The 25,217-nt window shown below is 40.8% G+C and overlaps 1 protein-coding gene across 4 annotated transcripts in view; it reads left to right on the forward strand.

The window, feature by feature from the left end:
• The window catches only part of GPRIN2 (G protein regulated inducer of neurite outgrowth 2), a 179,059-nt gene extending 160,311 nt beyond the window's left edge, over positions 1 to 18,748 (forward strand). For all 4 annotated transcript variants that reach the window (XM_085608583.1, XM_085608582.1, XM_085608581.1 and 1 more), the window contains one exon: positions 16,284 to 18,748. In XM_085608583.1, coding sequence (XP_085464709.1) covers positions 16,299 to 18,116 — 1,818 coding nt within the window. In that variant the 5' untranslated portion in view covers positions 16,284 to 16,298 and the 3' untranslated portion in view covers positions 18,117 to 18,748. The remainder of the gene's footprint in view (positions 1 to 16,283) is intronic.
• The last annotated feature ends 6,469 nt before the right edge of the window (positions 18,749 to 25,217 follow it).

The raw sequence follows: 25,217 nt of genomic DNA on the forward strand, positions 1-25,217 counted from the left end.
TGGACACTGTATTTTTAGTCCTCTGCCTCTTTTGACAACCCAATGAGTTCAGGAAGGTGTAGCCATCATTTGTTTCCATTGAAATATTTGCACTAAACATCTGACAAGAAGGATTTATATCCGAGAAGCCCATGACAGGAAACTTGGTGGCCCTGCCAGAGACACCACATCCTTTATAACCTCAAATATTTCAAGTTTGGTTTCTTGTTAGATCCTATTAATGTTAACAACTGAAGGATTGTACTTCTGGGATTATTAATGATGTTCACACTGGTTTGAGTTAAAAGGAGTGACTACACTTCCACTAATCCTACAAAAGACAAAATCCTAGTAATTTAAGGGATTCTTTGGAGGAGCCAGTGTTGTCAATATTGAAATGTATATACTGCTTGGATACATTGTTTGGAAATAACGTGTGTAATACAAACTAGATATTATTGAAGTAAAAGAATATCTATATTCTGATTACACCTGTGACTGCTGTTTCTAATTATACGATTAATCATTCGGATTCACTTAGTGGACCGACACTAAATGTGGAAATAATTTGGATTGAAATAATTCCTTAAGGAATATTTGACATGTGATGATTATTGTACCCAGTTCCTTGTGGAAAACTGGGTCGCCCTATTGTGTTATTAGCCTGACAGAGAAGAAGGAAAGCTAAGTGACAATTGTACTCAAAATAGACTCTGCCATTTTGTTAGTGATTGAAGTGGAATGTGCTGAGTTAGTTTACCGAGTGATCACTGCTAATTTGTCTGAATCAAGGGCCTGATCACTAATCGTTTTTGATTGCAGACATTATAGGTCCTTGGTAAATAAAACCGTGATTATTGTAAATACTTTTTACCTCTGCACCAAGGAAGGCCATTTATGGCCGTGGGAATGAGTGACATGGATGCTTCTGAATGCTTAAAGATGTGCTGCATTTGAAATTCAACAACACAACATAATACCACCACATTACAGTCACTCAACGCCAAATTGATCCCACAGCAGTACAGTGCACGAACACAACTCAACAGCTGAGCAAGAAAACCACTAACCAAGTCACGAAATACACAAAACTGCAACACAGATATATAAAATAACATAATACAACACGACTGATCAATATAAGAACACTACACACCAATACAATACTGCAGTGCAAAAAACTGAACACATGTTTTTTCACAGCACTTGACACTGGAAAGAAATAATTCAGGGCAGTAGCGAGAGCAGAGTAATGTGGGCTAAACAGGTGCACTTATATAAGCATCAGCTAAAATTAGCCAAAAGGAACCATTACACCAGTTCAGCAGTTGCATCATCAGCCATTAATTGCTTTCAAGGTCCTGAATACAGTATCCAGGGCACTAGTGACCTCAGAAAGATGCTAAGCCTTGTTAGACTTTTTTTTCAAAGTAAGGTTTTGTCACTGAGAGAAAATAACAATAACTATCAGGATTATCGTCAGCCAGTCATAGCAAGGGATCCATATGTTTACCTCAACCAAATAAATTATATGTCTCACACTTTCAACCTCTAAATTGTCAATAATTTAACGATAAAAAGGGGACCCTCATAATTACCAATGATGATATTCAAGTAAAGCCCCTTAAAAGACAGATCTGAAGTTTACAACATCCGAAATTCCTCTTTCACCAGTGGCATTTTAACCTCATCATTTAACAAGCAGTGGTACCTTCAATAGGTTTCGCCTATTTGATAAATAATAAGCTGTTTTTGTTGTAAGTTATCACACTGCACAGAGCCGTAGGTTATGTCATTACTGACTGACATTAAGGCCCAGTGTGGTAAATTTACAATAAGGCAATTAGTAATCTGAAATCTAAACTAAATCAGGTTAAATATATACATAGAGTTTACCTGGCACTTAGGAGTGACAGCGTCTTTAATATATATTATCTACTGGCGGTCGCCAGTAGATAGTTATAGTTAGTACCGCGTTCCCATAGGAAATCTGAAAATTCTGTTTTGAATAACTTTGGCGCCGGTTGACTTATCTTGGTGAAATTTTCAAAACTAATGGGGCGCTCCGCTCAGCTCCTACCCTGAAAGTCTCGGGGTGATTCGTCAAGCGGGGGCTGAGAAAAAAGGGGGGTCAAAAAACGCATTTTCCCCATGCATTTCCCATAGGCCCTTTAGTCGAAGGTACAGCCCGAACGGCTGAACAGAATTACTTGAAATTTGGCAAAGAGGTAGTCCTCAGGTCAGGCATGTGCCTTTTGCATATATGGTGTCAATCTATTCAGTAGTTCCTGAGAAAATTGCAGTTAAAAGTACATAAATATCTATATGCGCGCACCGTGAGCGCACAGTGCTCGCACCGTGCGCGCACCAAATGTGCGCGAGCGTAATTCTGATTGGTGGTTAGATGTCAGTCAACATTCGAATCGGTCGAAATCAGGAAGTGTCGGACGCCATTTTGTGTGGGGCAGTGAAAAAGAAAGGTGGAGAACGTGAAAAGGGGGCAGGGTAGAGAGTTCCTGACCCCCTAGCCTTTGTCAGGGGGTCCCTGAAGGACCCCGAAAGGTGAAAAAACATTTTATTTTTTTTCAAAAAATCGCGGGGTGCGCGCACGGTGCGCGCACGGTGAAAAACCCTTAAAAAAAAAAACATTTTAAACTGTTTATAACTTGATAGAAGATATTAACTATGCGTGACCGCAATCCACTGCTGATGACGTCACATATTACATCACTCATGACATGGTCAGTGACATCACTGATGATATCCCAAATGACATCACTGATGACATCACTGATGACATCATCCAGTGAATATATGAAAAATAAATATTTTTTATATATGTATATCTGAAGGTTAATGGAAGAATAAATGGGTAAATAAGTGTCTAAATGGATGTTTTTTTTGGTAAAATTAATTGTATAACGGACTTATTAACAGTATCTTAGTGAATACAGTGATGTAATATGTGACGTCATCAGCAGTGGATTGCGGTCGCGCGAGTTATAGTTAGCTGAACTAACTATAACGGGGGAATTTCAATGGCTTTTTACGAGTGAAATCTCCAGCTAACTATAACATGTGGGAAACCTATGGTTTTTTCAGTGGATTTGCAAGGTTTTTTAAATGCTAATTCCTAACTATAACGTGTGTGAAACCTATGGTTTTTTAAGTGAATATATATGTATCATGTGATCAAGACCGGGTTCCCCGGTCGAAACGCGTCATGCTGCTGTTTTGAAGAATAAAAGCACTTTATTTTGCAGTCACGGAGTGGTCTGTTCCTGCTGTTGCATTATTTGCATTTTGAAGGACTTTGGAAATCAAATATATATATATATATATATATATATATATATATATATATATATATATATATATATATATATATATATATATATATATATATATATATATATATCTCACATTTTCTCTTGAAACTGGTCTCATGGTGGCTCTACTCCAAGAGGCCAGTTTCAAGAACATATGTGAGCCACCACCAGAAGAGCATGCTGGTGTAATAATAACAATGGGTACTTCCTGGGATGCAAGCTTAAAGGGATTATAAAATATGGCTCATGAGCAGCGACCTACATCACACCGTTTTTGAAGTATATCTTTGAACCACACCCAACATCGCCCGCATAGTACTTACTACTTACCACACCCTTCCACCACAAACTACATCCAGGGCGTCCAGGAAACCAATTACAATCAGAGCACTTGATGGTCTTTTCAGGGTTATGGAGCACCACACAAAGACTGCAATGTAGTACAACACTAAATGGAACAAACTGTGCAAAGAATAACAAATGCCAGACTTTAACTGGAAGGAAGCAACAAGCCATGGTGCATTAGTGGCACATTTTGCTTTTGTAACGTTTTGGCACATGCCCATGAAACTTTGTTTTTTGCCTTAACAACAATTTTCCCTGGCAAATAAATCCTTTAAGAGCCTGATTAATCTGCTGGGGGCACCGTTTTCAAGTGCAAAAGATAGATACTGCTTGAGTAAGGCACTCCTTTGGACTGCAATGTCAAGGAAACTGACATTGGCTGAAGTGTTTGCATAACTGAACTTGACAACATTTTTAGGTAATGGAATTTGCAATGTTTAGCTGTACAAGTAAGGTTGCTTCCAATTTTTGGACTGTATGTAAGGAGTTGTAATGCGGGTCCACAATCCGAAATGCTCTTTCTTCCAGGATGTAAATACATCTCCCAGCTTGACAGGTGAGCACCTTAAGGTGTAAAATCCGAATGCATTTGAGCTGATTTCATAGTCTAGATTTAATAACGCAGCACAAGAAGATTGACTTTGCATATTTTTTTTTAAATCCACCAAAATTGAAGCACTGGGAAAATAATTTGACTGTCGGGCTCAAGTAAAAAAAGCATATCCTTATTTAAATGCAGTGCAAACACTGTTTCTGCGGAGAAACAGGATGACTAAATCCCTGCAGGAAGCTAGGGCTGCTCACACATTTTTAGTAACTTCACATTTCACATTATATTTCTGCATTAATTCATCTATAATTAATCCCAGAGGCATCACTTATGACATCAGCCTGAAAACCAAAAAAATTCTGCGTGTTGATAATTGTGAGCCTTCAATGAGCACCACCTTCGATTACTTTGCGAAGCGACCTGTGGAAAGTGCGTCCCACCGTGCTACTTGTGGCTGAGGCTGCACGTGTGCAGCACAACGTAGAGCTCAAGAAATATGATAGTCATTCAGCTAGATTAAAACATGCAAATGCAAATTCAGGCTCGGGATCCTCTCCACGTGCCAGTTTGCTTTCTTTTTTATGATAATCCTTCTTTTGTAGTTGGGATGAGTGAGGAGGGGACAAACAGCCGGTTTAACTAAGCCGCTTTGCAGGGGGTCCAAAATGTGTCCAGGCGATTTGTAGTGGTGATAAGAGCAAATAAATAGGGGCTCCAAGATTAATAAACGCTGGTCTCTGATGCGGAGCTCCTGGGTTGCAAACAAAAGGAAACACTAGAGTGAGTCCCTGCTTCGGCCCCAGGGGGACTGGCGGGTGCGCTGCTCTTTATTTAAAAAAAAAAGGGAACACTAGTGTGGGTCCCTGCTCCAGCCCTGGGGGGTCTGGTGAGTGCGCGATGCAATGGAAGCTTGGCTTTCCAGCAGAGGTGCTGATACACTTAAAAGAATTTCCAGCGAAGTGGATGAAAACAGCACTTGAGCCTCAGGAGAGTGATAAATGAAACACACAAGGAACAACAGGAAATAGTATGCTACAGCCAATAGAAATGGGAGGAAACGTAAGTGGCAAGCCTACAAACCAATGAAAAGCAAGGGTGGGATGTAAGCCCCTTTTAAGATTTATATTAAATACAATAGGTTTCACAAGCACATTACAAACGCTGTGGAGGTGAAACCTAGAAAAGCTATATTGATGCTTCTTTTAGAAAAAAACCCTCTAGATGAATAGGTTTTGGTTCAATCTCACATCTCTGCTATCTATCTGAGAAACACAAAAAGAAGGATTATGATCAGTTGCAAAAGTGAATAGCCTACTCCATCCATTGCAAGCACGTTGTTGACTGGTCATGGACACTGAGATATTGCTAATATCAGAGGTCAGTGAACGGAGACCAAAATATCCACATTGCAAACTCACATGGTTTAGCTTTACATTGCCTTACTCGTTACCATGACTCCTGGTGGTTCCAGCATCTACTCTGCCTGCCCTCCTTGTCACTGCTACTTAGTGGCTCAGTGATCCTGGTTCCTACACTACCATGCCTTCCTCCTTATTTCTGTGTCTCATGGTGGTCTTGGGGTCTTTTCAGCTCATCCACCAATCTAGTGATTTGTTGTAGTTCACAGCTGTCTCAACTTATATGCTGCAACTACACCTGGTAGCTCCTCTGACATGCTTGCTGGGCAACTCCTTTCTTGTCAGTACTGAGTGCCCTGCTCCATCTCTGCTGCACTTGCTAGGTCATTTGGTATACACCATGTCCATGCAGCCATCCTGTAAGGTAATGTTTATAAAAAAGGTTATACATCCCAAATTCATAATCTTTTGAAAACTAGACAATATGGTGCCTAACTTTATCCTGACACTATTAACATGACCACCATTACCATCTCTGCCAACAGCATTACTGTCACCACCATTGCTATTATCATCACTACTGCTGTCACCATTAACTCTAACACCATCATTGGCATTACCACTGCTGCCATTACTACCATTACCATTCATGCCTTCACAGGGATCAGCACATTGGTGTTGGGTGCACAGGCTGTTTGAAGACGACGGCCTGCCTTTCACTGAATGAGGCGGCTTGCCTCACTTTAAAAGAGGGGGCAGGGATACACCTACAGGTCATGCAGTGAGTAACTGCACCAGCATGCAGGGGGATGCCTTGTGGACCCCTGATCTCCCGTTACCCCCTTCCTAAAGGCCACCATCAGGTGTTGCACACCGACTGAGTACCACTGCTATATGACAGAAAAACCTGTGCCTGCTTGAGTCCTCTTTGCCTTGGTGCCTGTAATATTGGCAGATGCAACAAATTAACTCAATTGCATGGGCTCATCTCCCACTTGCACATGAGGGAATGCCCAGTCGAGATCCCTCAGGCACACATTTAGCACCGGTGCAATCCATATTCCACAAGGGGCTGCACAAGCATCAAAGGCCCCTTCTGTGATACTGAGTGCCCCAAGGGTGCAAAACCGGTTGCACTCTTTGGCACTTTGCATAATATGGCACCAGATCTTTATATATGGAATTGTATTTAAGAATGCATTATTATATGCAATTCTGACAAGCCCTGCATGCCACAGTGTCCTCTTTCTAAGGGATTGGAAATCAAGCACCAATAAGATTGGTTTTTTTACCATGGTGGGATGTATCTAAAAGATGTATGCATGCTTATTAGAATTTTTCGGGGGCCACAGCACAGACAGGAGCTACTGGACTCCAGTTGTGCCAACAAAAGTTGTTTGCCTCCAGTTTCTTAGGACCTGACCTATTAATGGACCAATATATGGTCATCAAATATGGCATTTTAGAAGTCAACTTGTGGGGTAGCAAAGCAGAGAAGGACACGACTTGCTTAGAGGATATGGTGTGGGTTAGAGATTTAGAACTCAGCATACACAAATATCACATGCTAGTTAACTAAATAAGTACACTTGTATATTTACTCACAAGCATTTTTACTACCACACTTAGGTTTAACTGCACACTTCTTGCTGTTCGCTATTTCCGAGTATAGATTAAGATGTAGACTTGTATGTCTTTACCACTCAATTCAGGGAGTGGAGCCTTCTACAACAAATTAGCAAATTTAATGTTAATGCTAGTAACTGTTCACATGTAGGTGGGGATTGCTGCCACCGTGGTGGAGACCTTCCTTAGGGAAAATATCAGGAAAATGAATAACGTTTTTTATCATTTAAACAAATCTATACAAATTATTTTAATATGAATGTAAATTAATATCACAGTTGGATTTTTACCATAGAACTGATAAAATAAAATAAAATTATATTTTTTCAGAAAAGTTAAAAAAAATTAAATTAAGTTTCTTAAGTTTTAAAATAATAATATAATAATTCATTTTGTAATATATATAGTGAGAAATAATAAGTGTCAGAATAATTTAATAATTGCAACATTAATTGCAACAGGGTGTTATTTTATTTTCCTGTCTACGTTTTCTGTGACAGTGTGTTGCAGTATCTGTGAGTGCCTGCTATACTCCAAGGTAGACCTGGAGCACATTTACACCTGTGTGGATACCTTTGGGCCTGTGGTAACTTTTAGAAGTTTAGTTTGTTAATAACAGTGGGTGGGTGTTTGTATTAAAATGTCTCTCTCTAAATTGTCCTTCTATTTCACTAAACTCCTTCCTTTTGGGAGTAAGTGTTCCCCCTTTGTCAGCACCCTCCCATTGTCCCTCTCACATTTACTACGGAAACCTGTACCTATTGTGTGGAAATCTGTGTCAGTTTGTGAATAGCATTTTGTAGAGAGTGAGTAGTGCTACTGTAGTACTACTTTATATACTACAAAATGTAGTTTGTCAGTAGGCCTCAGTATGTCCAGCTGGTGCTATATCTTTATTTTAAAAAGCACTTTAACTGTGTACTAGTTCATTATGGCTAAAATATGAACCAGATCCAAGTTACTTGGAGCAGATCAAAGTCCATTGACGGTGTCAGACTCAATAGGTTTGGAAACACTCCTACATGAGGCTAAACAGGTCCCTCATCCTGTAGTCACTTTGTATGTAATCTGTAAGCTGCCCTTGTGCACTCTATCTCGTAGTCTGTTACCACGCCTTTTTTAGTATTGGGCCTCTCACCCTTGTGGCAATTTGTCCTGCTGTTAGCCAGTTATATTGTTTCTCAAATGTCTCACTGTTTTATATGGGCCACATGTAAGTAAATGCCTCTTTTTTGCCTGATCACCGCCATGTTTTTGAAATGATGCTGCTGGTTTTCCAACTCAGAAGGTGCACTGAGTCCTGCCAACCAGGCCTCAGTGGCAGTGCTCTGACCCTTAAAAAGTTGTGTCCAATTGGCTCATCCACAATTGGCATAAGCTGACTTACTTATAAGTCCCTAGTATATGGTACCAAAGTTATCCAGGGCCTGCAAGTTAATGTGCCCCTAGTGGACTGCAGCACTTATTGTGCCACCACAAGCATGGCAAAGCAAGATTCTCAGCCCACACTTGCCAGCTGGCAGAGTAGTTTTTAAACTGCTATTTCTACTATACCACTTAAAGTAACAGCAAAGCCCAGACCTTCCTTTTAAAATATTTTTACGTCTCCTCCTAAGACAGGCCTACTGAGCTCTAAAAGCAAGGTGCATTATATTAAAAAGATGGACATGTGTTTTAGTAATTTTGCATGTGTTCACAGCAGAAAACCCTACATTGTAATTTTTACTGTGGAAAGGCTAGTATCCCCATTGGGAAGTACAATGCTAGGTGTGGACAACTCAGCAGTGTTAACTTCTGAATAGAACTATTAAATATACTACTTCAATGTATCAAAGAAATTGTGTATTAAACCTAACTTGTTGTACAAGTTGAATTTAATGTAACTTTTGCCCAAATGGCTACCTCACAAAAATGCCACTTTGTTGGCCAAAGTTTCTAGTGACCTTCTACGGTTGCACACAAGCTGCTGTCATCGAGATAGATTTCTGCGCTCCTGGGAAAAGGTGTGAACAGCTTTCAGGAAGGAACACAAAAGGCCTCCTGGCAGGATGGCCAAACAGGGTGTGAGACCTAAAGGCGAGCTTCAAAGGGAAAGTCACCTTTGAAGTGTGAATGGTAGTCATGCACAAGAGTGGCTGCTCTTTTATTTTAGCAGACAGGCTGGCATCTTGGACAGAGAGTGAGAGAGAATCCTTTTCCAAACCAGTTTTTCTGTGGGCGTGTAGCCCCAAGTAACCACACTTCTGGGATGGGCTGGGAAGCGCCACACACCAAGAGAAGAGTTCCGCCATATTGGGAGTGGGAAGAATAGTGCATTCAGGGCTACCTAGATGCCACACTTCGTAGGAAGTTGTCATCGGGCTGGAAGGGACCCATTGGCTAGTAGTCATTGTATCCCCCGAAGGAAAGATGTGGTCATAAAAGTGACACCCCTGGCACCCAGACCTCAGATCACATATGGACTGGAAAGAGGACCAAAGATGGACTGCACTTCTGTTCCCTGGACCCAGCAAAGAAAGGCTGCACCAAAGACTGGACTGCACCTGCTGTTTATTGGGCTAGCAAAGAAAGGACTGTGCCTTTTGTGGCCTGCTCGAGGAAAAGTCTTCCCGAGCCCCAGACAGAGAAGGTGACTGTAAAACGTCAGTTGGCTGACTCCTAGTTACAGCCACAGGGCTAAAAAAGCTGAGTAGCCTACTCCATTGAGAGCCCAGCGCCAAAAAGTGTGAATACCCCTGGACGCTGAGGTGCAGCCTGGGAGACCGAGTCTCGACCCTCAAAAGTGACACCTGAGTCTGCTGTACCGGGGAGGGTAATTGAGTGCAGGTTGGTCTCCCAGCAGGGACAATTTAAGTGGGACCATTGGTTTTGGTGTAATTGGAGACCAGTAGACCAGGGGCAACTGGTTTTGTGCTGGACTTCACCTGGAATTCGTGGAACATTGACCTTCGATGCCAAAATAGCCCATTCTTGTTTGTGGACCAAGGAGTGTCCAGAGGAAGACCCTAGACACCGGCTCAGCATCCTTGAGCATCTTCAGCATCCTGTGTCCCGTGCATCATGACCACTTCATTGATCCCTATTGTGGTTTGCCGATACACCCTGGAACTGGATATGAGACTGCTTTTCTTGTGCTGTAACTGTTCAACTGGACCTTATTGATCCCTTTGACTGGCTTCCTGACAAAGATGATCCCCACAAGAGTGCCCTTATAGCCATTTTGAAGTTACTTGTTTTGGCTCAGTCTAACCCGCGAGTCACTGTAGATTACAATGATTTATTGAGCTAAGTGAAAAGCTGTGATTTATTATTTCTTTACAAAATTCATATCTCCATTTTTGTCTTTGAGGTGTCTATTTAAAGATATGAATGCAACCTATTTTTATAAATTGGTGTCCGATTTTTATTGTGTCGTGTCGTCGTCTTATTCAACTGTTTTAGTACTTTTTAATGCTTTGCACTTGTTCTTTGGATAAAGCCTGGCTGCTCTGAGCCACATCTACTGAGCTAAGGTTTTACAAAGGAACCTGAGTGGACCTGATATGGGATTGTGCTTTTATTACACGATGAGGTAGCAGAGCCACACCATATAATAAACCACTTTCCTCAAACCATTTCATGCCATGTCCACATATGAGCGTTTTGCTGGCTCCACAGTCCAGGGCACATAGTCACAGGCTAAATATTTTGTCTGGTGCCTGCTCTGAATGCTGGAGATGAGCACAGCTTAGAAGAGCTGGCTATGGGCTGATCTCGGGACTCCTAATTGGCACACCTTTGAAGGACAGAATCTTCTGTGCATGGCATCCTTAGAGGCCATGCAGGCTCCCTACACCTACTACCCAAAAAGGACCGAAGTGCCTCCCTGACAGTTATGTATCTGAAGCCAGGACAAGGTGGGGGAGTCTGCAGAAGTTCATTTTGGAACAAGAGTTTGCAGTTAGTGCCCATACTCCAAGCTGCGGAGGTGCTCACACGCAGGTACAAAATGGTTGATCATACCATGAGGACGGTCTCTTTGGTGACTCCATTACAGTTGCTTGGATTCTCCTGCACCGCAGGAGATTGGGACAATGTGATCAGTGGCAGTGAAAGTCAGTTCTTCTCTAGCCCCTTGCAGTGAGCCTTCTTTGCTTAGGGCAGTGCATCCAGGAGTAGGTTGCAGACCAATGAGAGTATAGATAGCAGTGCACTAGGAGGATGGAACAGGAATCAGTGAGTGAATGGCTGATTGCATGGATGGATGGATGATGGGATGAGCAAGAGTATAGATAGATTAATAATTGGGTAAATAAGGATATGGATGAGTCAGTGAGGGGATGACTGGGTGCTTTTGAAGACACTCAGCTGGGCACTAGAGTAATAGGGTCGAGGTGCAAAGGCCCATGTCTGTAGTACCACACCTGGGCAGCAACAGGGCAAGATCATGGAAACCATTATGCAGTCCACAAGATGCCTTTGACCCTGAAATACAGGAGGTGCTGGTGCAGCGCTGCACAAGGCCAGTCAGGCTAAGACACATGCCCATCACTAGCTCAGTAGGCTTCCAAACACTGCATCAAGTCCAGATCAATGGCCACCCTGTATGCCCCCTTAGTGCCAGGCCCTATCTACAGAAACGCACCTATCCTGTCTACCCTCCCCCAAGGTGTTCAAATTGACCCTGGCATGACTCGTGGTATAGCGTATTCTCATCTTTCATGCTTCGCATGGCAGGTAAAAAACATGTTGGTTTATTTTCTTGCCTGGGATCGTATAGCTTGTGTTGAGAGGAGGGGCTTGGGTGTGCACAACATGTAAATTCTTGGACAGCATGTAACGCTACTGTGTAGTGTTCTCTGAACATAGCAAATAAAAAGACTAATAACTAAAGTGAAGTTTTGTTAGGTTTGTATTTATGGACCTATTCGGTTTTGTACTGTATGATTGTCGTTAAAATTTTGAAAATGCACCAATGAATGTATTTATGTATGACGTAAAAATATACCTGCACGACACTACCACACTTTCACTTGTCTCTTGTAAAAGTAGTATTAGTGGGCCCTTGAATATATGGCGCCCATAGGAGGGTCAACACCCTGGAACACAGTGTGTCTGTCTCTGTGATTTGTTAACATGCAAGTGTAGTCTGTGAGTTGAAATCTTGGTTTATTTCAATTGATCCAATTCGAGCAACACACCTAAAAATAGGGATTTGTCAAAGCAAAGCGCTGCATTGGAAAAATGTGCCCCAGAGTAATCTGGTAACCAAAGACAGAGATCCCAAGCTATTCACAGTCCACGATAGTGACACTGTAGGATTATTTGTTCATAAACGTATCCTGATTTCCACGAAGACCACTCCACCGCAATAAAAGTCAGTACAGTCAGTAAGACTGGCCCAGGAACGGAGCTGTAATGGGAATTCTTGAGGAGTTTGCTGGTGCTCAATGCAGTACATTTTATCATTGAACTTAATAGGAAGTACCATACTTAACACAAGTATGACGAACTCTGCAGTGCGCATGTTTCAAACCCTTCTTCTCCTCACAACTAATTAGCTATCGGTGTGATCTCGCCCACGCTTGCACTTCCCACGCTTCATCAAGGCTGCAAAGGACACAAACCTCTTCAGACTCTGCTGTCAATGCCTGCCATGCTTCCTCTGACCACCAGATCAACAAATGCCATGGGGCATACCAATCCAAAAGAGGTGTGCTTTGGGCAGCACTCACCACAGTTCAGAATCCTGACTAGACACCATATACCCGACCCTAAAAGTGAGTATATGGAGGTATGCTCAGTCACCTGCAGTGGCAAAGCAGGCATACAACCCTACATATCAATGAGAAACTTTCAATTTCCCAAGTGGTATAGTTCAACCAGTTACCTGCCAAAGATGTAGAATTACTTCAAATTTGAAACCCAACACAGGTCTATTCTGTAAATGCTATATCCATGTTGTAATGTAGAGTCAATCACTCAGCAGCCATCAAAGAGAAGAGAACAATAGAACTGTATGTTTGTTTTATGGCATCTGCTTTACATTCTGAAACCCTAATCTAAGATGATCACTAGATTCTAATTGGTAATACAATTGTTCTGTGAATGAATTTGAGGGTTTGTCGTGAACTGGTGAATATAATTTTTTTTTGCCCACCTGTGTCTGTGCACAGCAGTGTACAATTCCTCTCCACTTCTGCATTTTGTCTTTCACAAATGTTGTGACCAAGCTCAGCAGGATTACAAAATGCTGCAATCGATTCTAAGGAGTTCCACCTAGATGTGCAGCGGGCAGCGCTACACAGATGCTCTAGAAGAGACTAAATTACAGCCGGTTTTTAGTGCGGTGCAAGGACCCTTCACAGTTCATGCCGTGTAATGGAAGCACTCCATTGGCAGACTCAATCCCCTAACAAACCAATTAAATTACTGCTGGCTAGAGCAGTGGCTGAAAGGGGAACAGCACCCAAGGCCTTAAAGGGGTTCCCCTAAAGCCCCTCTTTGTCTACTTCATCACATAAACCTTGCCATAACATAGAGCTGTTCCTCGATATACCTAATGAAATTCATAACAGAAAGTAAAATCAAACAGATAATTCTGGTCAAGCAGTCTGCAAATAATACAATCTTAAATTGATAACAAGCACCACAGCATAACAGCCTCCACTCTGGGAAAGCCCACGTAAATTTGTCTAATACTAGTTCAGTATATACCATGATAAGTGACTGTGAATTGCTCACCTATATATGAATATTCACTTAGCATTAGATCCAGAGCTTTTCTAGGTTGCCAATAGAGGACTACTTGTTGAATCCAGTTATCCTGTTCATATCTTGTTTGAGGGTTACTGCAGATATTTGAATAGAGCTCAATTTTGGAAATTAAAATATGAAAATCTGTCTCTTGCTGATGCGGATGAAAGTGTGGCAAACTCGGCTAGGACTAGGACAGGCATTTAGGGAAGAGAAAAAAAACATGTTGGCTTTCAAAGGATGCGACTTTAACCATGTGCCTTATAGCGTTGTCCTGGAACACATTGAGAGCAGAACAGAGTTCTATTCCCTTTTTCTAAATTGATATTCAAGTACGTTTTAGATATCAGATTCAGTAGCACGATGAAGGATGCAGCTGCTGATCTTATCTGTGTGAATAAATTGCTGACTATTGAAAATTAGTATTTAAAACGTTACAGTCCAAAAACATTTCTCAAAGCTTCAGATGATGAAGGCATATGGAAACAATTTCTAGCCCATTTTCAAGGTCTTGAGTTCCTTTGAATTTATGCTGGCCTTGAAAAGCATGAAAGAAAATGAGCGTGTCATGGCACAGAGCGGTGTACCTTAGTGGACATGATGGTGGTGTGCACTATTTCCTTGAAAAACAAAGATCAGAATAAAGTTGACATATCCAAGGTACGGTGTAGGGCAGGTACCAAACAGTATACTGTGTGGGCGAAATCGCTCATCCCATTCCTAATCTAAATCACTGAAAAGTGTAGATCAGTCTAGCAGATTGAATGCTTTCAAGAATGTACATAATCCTATGCCCAACAGATGATGTGTTTTTAAAAGGGTTTTAACCTTGCACCAGTGATCAGATTTTAACTTTCTGGTGGCGGCAGATGAAACGTTTGGTTGTAATTTTTGTAATTTGTAAATTCAAGTATGTTTTGATAATGAGTTGTATAAAATCATATTGTCCGTACAATAGGGTATTACTGTGCAAGTCCCTATAAGAATAATGCATCTTTTTGCAAATTACAAATAGAAATATGTTGTAAATATCTGATTTCTAGGTTCAGCCAACATGTATCAGTTGTGTTGGACTTTTGCATGCTGAAAGAACTCCACAAGTATGACATTTCAAGTGAAAGAACATTATTTTATTTGTTAATTAAAAGCAAATCCACTTCTATTGTAATATATTACTTTTGGACGTGCTTCATGTAGTTCACCTTTGACACTAAGCAGATCATGCATGTGTCCCTATATTGTTAAATGTTCGTATTTTAAGATTCTCCTTCATAATAAATAAATCTAATTTGGAAAAAAGGTTAAAAGTTTCAAACAATACGTTTTTTAATTTTTACCTTTATGTTTTCTGACCAATACAAATGATAAATTCTTATAAATACATTACAATACATTCCAATGTATAATGTGTAATTTGCCTCACAAATAATTTACTCTCAATCATAGCAGATATTTATTTAAGACTATCCACACATAGGTTTACCTTTAAGTTTAAACATGAGTTTACTTTTCATAAAAGCTACAGGAAGAAATCTCCAAACGTTTGCAGTAAATGCCCCAACTCAAAGGAATTTGGCTTTTTGTAAACTGTTATTAGTTGCAATCTGTGCGCCAATTTTTTTTTAAAGACGGGTAACTCACCAAAGTAAAATGGAAAGAAACGGTGAAAAGTAGGACCTAGTTGAAAGGGTTTGTTGTAACCAAAGACTGTGTTATCATTACCGGCATTTTTTTTTTTATACCAAATATGTAGGCAAAAAACCCTCAAATCAAGACGTATTGTTACTTAATAAAAAAATAATCATTTTGAAATCAGAGTTTCTGGTAATCAATGGCAAATTACATGGGGATTATTCGATCATTTTTAGGTCTTTAATTTAAGAGTGCCACACTTTGCACGCGTTAGTTTTATGGTTTTGGCCAGAAGTCCTCAGTATGGTGCATACCTTTGACAAAACCTTTTCATATGCCAGATTTAAAGAACGTTGGTGTATATGTGCCATAGATTTCAGCTCCTTTGTTTGTCTGTATGACAATTGCCAAACGGTATCCTTGACAAACCTTTCCAAAATGATCAGTGTAAAAGTGGCAACGTTTCACCTTTACAAGCAAGTCATATAGAATAGTCTTCACACGTATACTCTCATCATTAATGCATGTTCAAAAGGGGTAGTACTGTATAGCTTTCCCATCTGGCTGTCGTTCATAAATTTGGTGATTGTAATTCAGAAGTGTAACTTTACTGGATCAAACTTTTCACAATGAATATCATTGGTCTATGATTGTCCATCACTTCTAATCTTATTTAAAGTAGGTTCTAATTTTGGTTCAGATATTTTAAATGTTATTTTCTGTTTTCAGATCCTGGTACCTGTCATGGCAAGCAACAATCACAGGCTTTCAGCACATTCCTATCAAGAAGCAGTGAATTGCATGTGCCACATGAGTTCAAAGCACAGCTGTCACCCTCTCTCAAAGAGCTCTTCCAATTTACTAAGCTGTGTCCAATACGGTTCTGATGCACCACAAAGCATCACACAGGAGCTCCGCAAAAGTCTGAGTGGTATTGTTTATGAGACAAGAATGCCTGAAAATGTTGTTCCATGTTCGCAGGATTCTCGGTGGTCTCCTGTGAACAATGAGGCCGTCTCCAATTCATATGGAGCCCGAATCCCAGACACGCAGTTATCTGAAAGAAATATGCATTCTGGGGGTAAGTCTGTGAATCGCTTCCTCACTGTGGACCAGCCCACAACTCCTTGGGATGGGAATGGCCTAAGGATTCACATCAGAAGCAACACCACTGAGAATGTCTCCTCCTCAGCAGGACAAGAAGAGGAGCCAATGATATGCAAGACCCGGAGCACGGACCCAATGGAGGCATTGGGGATGCTGGTCCAGAAAAGCCATTCTGAATTCTTGTACGGCTGCAGTGAACAGATTGCAGCTACACATCATAGAACTAGTGCCACGTATTCAGACTTTTGCCCTACAAGCAGCATGTATGAAGTGTCAGCACCCGATCAGTCCTTCCAAAGCCACGGTTATGACCAGGCATGCTGTCCAACTGCTCAGAATCGAACTGATCGGATAACATTGGCAAGAGATCAAAATTCCTCTCCAGTCAGTTTTGCCACAGATGCTATTCAGCATAATATAACAGTTTATACCTCACCCGGGACATATCACCACAGTGCCATCAGGTTACACGATCCTGAAAATGCTTTTCCAGATACACAGATAAGGAATAGTCAATCCTCCAGCAGCCTGTGTGGCACCGCTTGCAATAATAATTCCTGTACTATGCACTTTGTTCCAGCAGTGACGATGCACAACAGCTGTGCGGTGCATTGCTACAACAGGAACGAGCCATGCCCGAAGGTAAGCGATACAGTAGCGGCCTACTGTCATTCAATGCCTATACCATCAATTAAGCCTGCCCCTAGATTAGGAGCTGCCTCTGGTAACCAGTCTGGGAGAGAACAACTCACTTCATCTTATTGTCTTCCTTTGCCTGTATCTGATATGGTGACGTTTCCAAGGCTAGCGTATTCTGTCAGTGAATCAGGGTTGGATGCCAAGTGGCTTATGACGTGTGGCAATACTTCAGGGGAACAGTCGCCACTTCTTTGCAAAGAAAGGATGGATGCCAGTAGCAGTGAACCCAACAGAACTGACTTGCCAGCAAACACATCTACTGCTGCATTTAACGGTAAGATGCTTGCTAAGACAAGAGACACAGGGACTATGACCGCTTTAGACAGCTGTACCATGGTACTAAAACCCACCAATGAATATAAGGATGCTGAGGTACAAACTGTTGCACTTTTGGAAACCAAGTCTGCAGCGACCAGCCCAAGTCCCATTGGAGGCAATCACTCTCATGTGTTTCCAGAAGTTAGTTTAAGGTTAGACTTGCAGGGTTCTCCGACCCCGGTCCACGAAGTCCGATGGGACGATGAAGGGATGACGTGGGAGGTATATGGTGCTTCGGTAGATCCCGAGGTTCTCGGCTTAGCTATTCAAAAGCACCTTGAGATACAAATAGAGGAGCATCTAAAGCCCGCTGAGTCTCCGAACAAGGACACCGTGGTGCCATCAACTAAGGATGAAAAGAGAAGGTCATTCAGGACAATAATATATTCCTTGAGGCGCTCCAGCTGCTGTGTACGTTCTAGTGCCGCACTCGAATGAATGCACTGTTGGCTACTGGAAGTGGAGTGTGTATTTTTTAGGATTCCCAATAGCAAGGATTTGGACTGCTTCCTTCCTAGATGTCTTTTTACTTTGTTGACTAAACTAGAGATCACGAATAAACTGTGTTGAAATGGATATCTGGTTGATTACAACAATAGAGGCGTCTGAAGCCCTGAAAGGATGTTGGTGTCCTTATCATAAGTAAAAAGTGCCACACATTGCCAAAATAAGCAGCAACGTTGCTTGGATTTGTGTGTGTAAACCAAAAAATGTCTTTGTAATGTAAGACAAAGCTAGGGGGAATTTTTTAAGAATTGCCTACGTCAGTAAACATGTGGTCAAAAGTGCACTCTCCCATGTATTCTTTTTTTTGTTCTTTACTAATATTCAGTTAGTGGACAAATACATTTTTTAACAGCTGGCCATAAATATTAGACTCAAGTGATGCTTCAGTGGAAGATGGGCCAAAGGCTGAGAATTCAAAAACGTGCCTGCCTGCTTAGCCTAATGCCTATTCCCTCTATTACCATTTTAACCTAAAGTAATCATAAACGACAGACCTTCCGACTTGTAGGTATTTGGGGATTGTTCAAAAGAATAAAATGTACAGGATTTAGAATCCCTCTTAATGTTGCCGAAAACCCTCTACTGTGTTCTGCTTTTAAATGTAGAAGTATATATAAGGCGCTTTGAAATCAGAGTTTTATAATGTGGTGACTAAACTGCTTGTCTTCCCAAAAATATTAAACATGCGAAATTCTACACTATTGAAGTTTCTGTAAAACGGAACAACATCTTAAAATTGTTATCATGTGGATTAGTTTATAAAAGAAAAAGTACAGTCAGGAATAAGGGCTTGTATCCATTACTTCGTCACAGAAAACAGCATTTACAATGCAGTCATTACCACGCTTTACTGTTACTATGCACCTGTTACAACGCATATGCCTTTACCACGCATGTCTTTACCATGCATATTCCTTTAACATGAAAATGTAAGTATTTCACAGGTAAGTGTATTAAAAATATATGTGTGTGTATAAATGTGTGTATGTATATATATATATTTATTTGTATGGGAAAGGGTGTTTTTAGGGTTTACGGGTGGGTGAGCGTATTGGGTGGCTAGGGTATTTTTAGGGTTTAGGGTAGGTAAGGGTATTGGGGTGGCTAGGGTATTTTTAGAGTTTAGGGTGGGTACTATTTGGGTGGCAAGGGCATTTTTAGGGTTTAGGGTGAGTAGGGTTTTTGGGTGGCAAGGGTATTTTTAGGGTTAGGGGTGGTTAAAGGTTTTTGGATGGAAGGGTATTTTAGGTTTTAGGATGGGTAAGGTATTTGGGTGGCAAGGGTATTTTTTAGGGTTTAGGGTGGGTAAAGTTTTTTGGGGTGGCAAGGGTATTTTTAGGGTTTACGGTGGGTAAGGGTATTGGGGTGGTAAGGGAATTTTTAGGTTTTAGAGTGGGTAGGGTTTTAGCAAAAAATCAGTTTGTCTGTACAAATACAAAAAAATGTGCAAAATCCGCAAAATTATGTGAAAATTCCGCAATCATCATAAATATATGTGCAAACACAGCAAATTGTGCAAATCTACAAAATAATGTGCAAAACTTGCAAAACATTAAAATGAGACCAATTTGACATCTTAAAATAACGGACCGGAAATCCCATTAAATCATTTACAAATACATGTGAATAGTATGTATACAGCCAATCAATGTCTAAAATGTCTTAAAAACGTACTGGGTGTCCTACTTAGATGGCACAAATGCTAAAAAAGACTAAATACAACAATCAAATGTTCTTGTAAGTATTAGCTCAGAGGAAGCTGAGTATCCAAAACACCCTTAAATAAATATAAAACTGTGAAATGTAGACGAATAGAAAATTATAGGAGACTTCCTAGAAAATATTTTATAGTTTCATGAAGTGCCCGAATGTTATATACTATACATGAGTTACTTCAGTATTTATAAGATGGAAATGAGGCCTAATTCTCATGAATGTTCAAAAATGTATAAAATGATACTATACACAGTGACTACTGCAGGCTACTATAAGAAGTGATGTAAATCTTCCCCATTGTTTAAACCTCCTGGAATGCGTGTGTCCAACTCCACTATATATTTGCATTCCAGTTGCCTCAGAGTTTTTTCCCGGTTACCTCCTCTCTTCAATTCAGGTACTGAGTCTATAATAAAATAGCTCAGACAGCTCAGATTGTTATTATGGCAAGTTTTAAAATGTCTTGCTACCGGGTAGGTTGGATCCGAATTCACTATGGCCCTTAAATGCTGTAAAATTCTATTGAAGGCTTGCAGTTTTGTACTCCCCACATATTTTAGCTCGCATGTGCATTGCAATACATACACCACATGGTCGGTGCGACCGGTATAATGCCCCTTAAGGTATCTGGGACTGTCACTGAAAGGTGTTGTGTATTGGTTAGTGTTAATACCAAATTTGCACGCTCTACAGGAGGAGCATTTAAAAAATCCTTTCACAGGGGCTAACCATGTACCACTGGTAGATGTTTCCGGACTGCTGGATACCAGTTCGTCCCGCATAGAAAATGCTCGCCTGTATGTAATAGTGGGGGTTTTGGGAAGTACTGCCTTTAAAGTGGGATCCGTTAACAATATGGGCCATTCTTTACAAATAATTTTCTTGATAGTTTTGGCCTGTCTACTGTAGGTAGTGATAAGTCTCATTTCACTTTCCTTAGACTCATTATCTGGGATATTGTCAGTAGGCAATGAGGTTTCTTGATTCATTGTGTTTTTAGATATCAGTAGATCACTCCTATTTCTCAGGTTAGCTTTCATCATAGCTCTAATTAGGCTTTTCTCATCATACCCACGCGCTGATAGTCTGTTCTTGGCATCTAGCTGATGCTTATCACGCGCTGCTGTGGTACTACACGCTCTGTGGATACGCAAAAATTCCCCATAAGGAATGCTCTTAATTGTATGTTGTGGGTGAAAACTATCTGCATGTAACACCGTATTCCCAGATGTACTTTTGCGATATAAACTGGTCTCCAATTTACCATCCTTGAAATTAACCGTTACATCTAGGAAATTAACAACATTAGAGCTAATATCAACAGTAAATTTCAAATTCAAATCATTGTCATTGATATCATTTACAAAACTCAACGCCTCCTGTTCAGTGCCCTTCCAAATGACGAAAATATCGTCTATATAACGCCACCATGATATCACTCTGGTGGACCATAATTCCGCATGACGGACCATAAGGACATGTCTCTCCCACCAGCCTACATGTAAACATGCATAGCTGGGAGAGAAACATGCCCCCATAGCCACGCCCCTCAATTGTTGAAATGCCTCATTGTTGAAAAGAAACAAGTTATTATTTAAACAAATACGGATCATACTGACTAACATAGTGTTATGTTTGTAGAACTCCATATTTCTTTTACCCAGAAAGTATTCTACCGCACGCAGTCCATCATCATGGGCTATACTGGTGTACAGTGCTGTGATGTCCATAGTTATTAAAATAACATCAGGTGGTAAAGTCAGGCTATTGAGTTTATGTAGAAAGTCCATAGTATCCCGTATGTAACTTGGCAAGTTCACCACCAACTCTTGGAGGAAAAAGTCGATATATTTAGAGGTATTTTCAAGCATGCCATTGATTGCTGATACTATAGGGCGTTGCGGGATTGGCATGACCCCCTTATGCACTTTGGGGATAAAATAAATGCTAGGTAAAACCGGGTGCTCTTTATGCAAAACTTTCACCTCCTCTTTGGTAAGCAAGCCCTCTCTGTGCCAAGCCTGTAGATCGTCTTTGTATTGCTTGTGTGTGCTAGCAATCAATGTTCTAGGAATCCTACGGTAACATTCCACATTGTTCAAATGGTGGTAGGCCTCTTCTTTGTATTCCTTTTTTCCCCATAGAACCACATTGCCTCCTTTATCTGATTTGTTAATGATGACATTATTGTTTTTCTTCAATTTGGACATCAATTTAAAATATTCTGTCAATTTGTGCGTGGAAGTTCTATGTTTGTTCCATGATTGGGTTTGATGCTGTAGTTTTTTTAATTCATCAGTGATTCGGTCGTGAAATACGTCTATAGAGTCACGTGGCATCGTCGGCATAAATGTAGATATTGGTTTGAAAGGACTCTTGCAGCATTCAGATATGTTTACCCCTTCATAATCTGCCACCTCTTGTGTAGTGCTTTCAGTTTCCTGACTTCTACTGAGTGCATTTAAGATTTTCATTGCATGCATGTCAGATGCGACCAATCCCTTGGTGTTACTCTCTACTATGGACATACTACTTGTATTCAAATCTAGTCCCATCTCTTTATTAGCCTCCTCACCTAATTTGTTTTTGATGGTAAAATATTTTTTCAGTTTGATCTTCCGGATGAATTTAAACACATCGACTCTCGTGTGCACATAATTGAAATTACTCTCTGGGCAAAATGAAAGACCCAATGAAAGTAATTGCTTTTCCGCCTCATTCAATTCAACATTCGTGAGGTTGACAATGGTATTGTCACTTACTTTCTGTGTTGCCTCCATTGCTGCCGCTGTTGCCTTCGCCCTCGTGTGCTTCCTCCTTTGCCGCCTTCTGGCATTCCGTTTTTGGCGGGTTGTTCTTGTTGTTGCCGTGGGCGTAGGGTCTGTTTGCGTTGCATACGGACGAAATCCAATTCCTCTGCCAAAGTTAAAAGCCCCAAATCCCCCGCCTCGTTTCCCGAGCTCGGGTTGTCAGAGTCCACTTCGCTGGTGGTTGCGCTAGTCATGGCACTCGTATCTGTGGACAGATTAGAGGTTCTCTCGTCATCAAGTTCAGGTTCGTCATTGCCAGAAGGCATAGTTACTGGCATAGATTTCTGCTGCACATTTTGATTTTTGCGTAACTTATCAAATTTCCGGGCAAAGGTGAAAATCTGCCCCTGTTCATAATCACCCTTATCTCGGGCGAACTTATATGCTTTCCTCGTTTTGATGACCAGTTCATGTTTTTTTATACGGTCCTTCATTTCATTGATGCTTTTGTCAATAAAGTCTTTACTCGCAAGATATTCTGCTTTGGTGAGTTCTTTTTGAATCCGATCTATTTCCTCCATATTAGAAGCTCTATCCACTTTGGCATACTTGATTAAGAGGCAAACTAATCGCATTGATGCCTCTAAATTGCTCTCAGCCCACTCTTTGAGAAGCATGGGGTTAGGGCTGTCAAAGCTTGGCGCCAACATTATTCTTAATCCTCTGGGGATACGGCCCACCTCATGGTATTTTTCTAATGAGGTAATCTCCCACCATTTCGTCATTTCACTGCGGCTATGCTTCTCTAACGATTTCAACAAGCTCCTCACATCTCCGTTTTCCGAAATTTCATTCGTGTCATTTTTGCCGCTTTGCTTGGTAACAGGTAGATTCAGAAACAGCTCCTCTGCTGCCATCTCACGTTCTCTTATAGTATCGCTGGACATGTTTAACCAAAGTTTATGTAGTAAATAAGTCAATTACGAGCTCTGCCTGTTGAAATGCAAAGGCAGTCACCCAGCTCCTCACACCTGCTGTTTGGCACGTTTACTGAACTTACTGCGTGCACGTCGACGAAGTACCAGGTCCTCCGACTTGAAATTCTTCCCCGTTGTGCCTCGCTGTCAGTGTATCAATGCCGGATGCAGGGGGCCAACTTAACTACTGCTCACAAACGAGCGCTGCTCCAACTCAACTTCAAATCCGTTGGCCTGCTCACACGTGAGGGGTCCGTGTTACCGAGAAGACGTCGATTCCTCGTACATATCGAATCCTCCTTCCGAAGTACCAGCCGGTACTGCCAAGAAGACACGGACACTCTGATGCTGATTCAAATTCTCATGCTCGATTTATTTGTTCAACAAATTTCTGATTCAGACGCGTTTCGACCGACACAGCGGTCTTGATCACATGATTAGCATCTACTGAACGTTGCTTTTTAAAGGAGCCTTGCCCCCAGTTACGTATAGACATAGACAGAATACTATCAATTGGCTGTGTATATCGGTTTTACAAACATACGAGAATCATATTCCACATATAAGGTAAATATGCATCGAGATCTAATAAATTGAGAAATAAAGCATAAATTAGCTTGACTGTTGATTCCAGTCCAAAAATAAATGAACAAAATTATTTTCCTCATTGACATTTTTCAAAACTGAAATTATCATTCATATTGCACATCGCTGCTATCCGGATAAAGTGCCTGCACTGCATTAAATTACAGCCATTTTAATGGGCGGTAATGAATCAAGAGCGAACTCTCCTCACCCATTATGTGCAAATTACGCCTATCATGTGCAAATATAGCAAAAAATCTATGTATTTTTATATCTGCATATATGTATGTATATATATAGATATAGATATGTGTGTGTATATATCGATATGTGTGTATATATATATATTTATACATAATATAAAGGCTTTATACTTTCTTGTAAAATATTTACGTTTTTGTTGTAAAGGCATGCGTGGCAAAGGCATATATGTGGTAGAAGTTTGCATGGTAAAGGCATGCGTGGTTCCGTCATATAACCCTTTGACATGGTTTTTTGTCCTAGAGTTTTGTTGATCCAATTTACAAATTAGTGCCCTGGTTATGGCAACGTTAACAGAGGTGGTGGAAGCCTTAAATGAACATTGCCCACCCAATGTACTCAGCTTGGTGTGGATTTTCCATCAAATACTCTGAGACCATGATTTTCTGTGTGATGGAAAATTCAGATGCCTGATCATACTCTTGTTTCTGCAGAGATCGGAATTCTGAGTTTTGCGGTCAACATCACACCTCCACAATTTACCACTGACAGATTTTGGAAGGTTAAAATATGCTGAGATTTACATAAGGCAAATGTACAGGAAAAATCCAACACATGGAATTTGGTCGGATTAGCATTAATTAGAACTGTTATTCCTCATTTTTCCAGTAGATACTCACAATGGCGGTATGTACCTCACCCAGTAAACATTTTCACTTGGTAAATGTGGAGTTAAGAATAGTACATGTATGCTCACTTATATATACTTAACCTGCATGGTATTTTGGCAATCAATAGTCTGG

The sequence above is a fragment of the Triturus cristatus genome, chromosome 1_2 (assembly GCF_964204655.1).
Source record: "Triturus cristatus chromosome 1_2, aTriCri1.1, whole genome shotgun sequence".
NCBI lineage: Eukaryota > Metazoa > Chordata > Amphibia > Caudata > Salamandridae > Triturus > Triturus cristatus.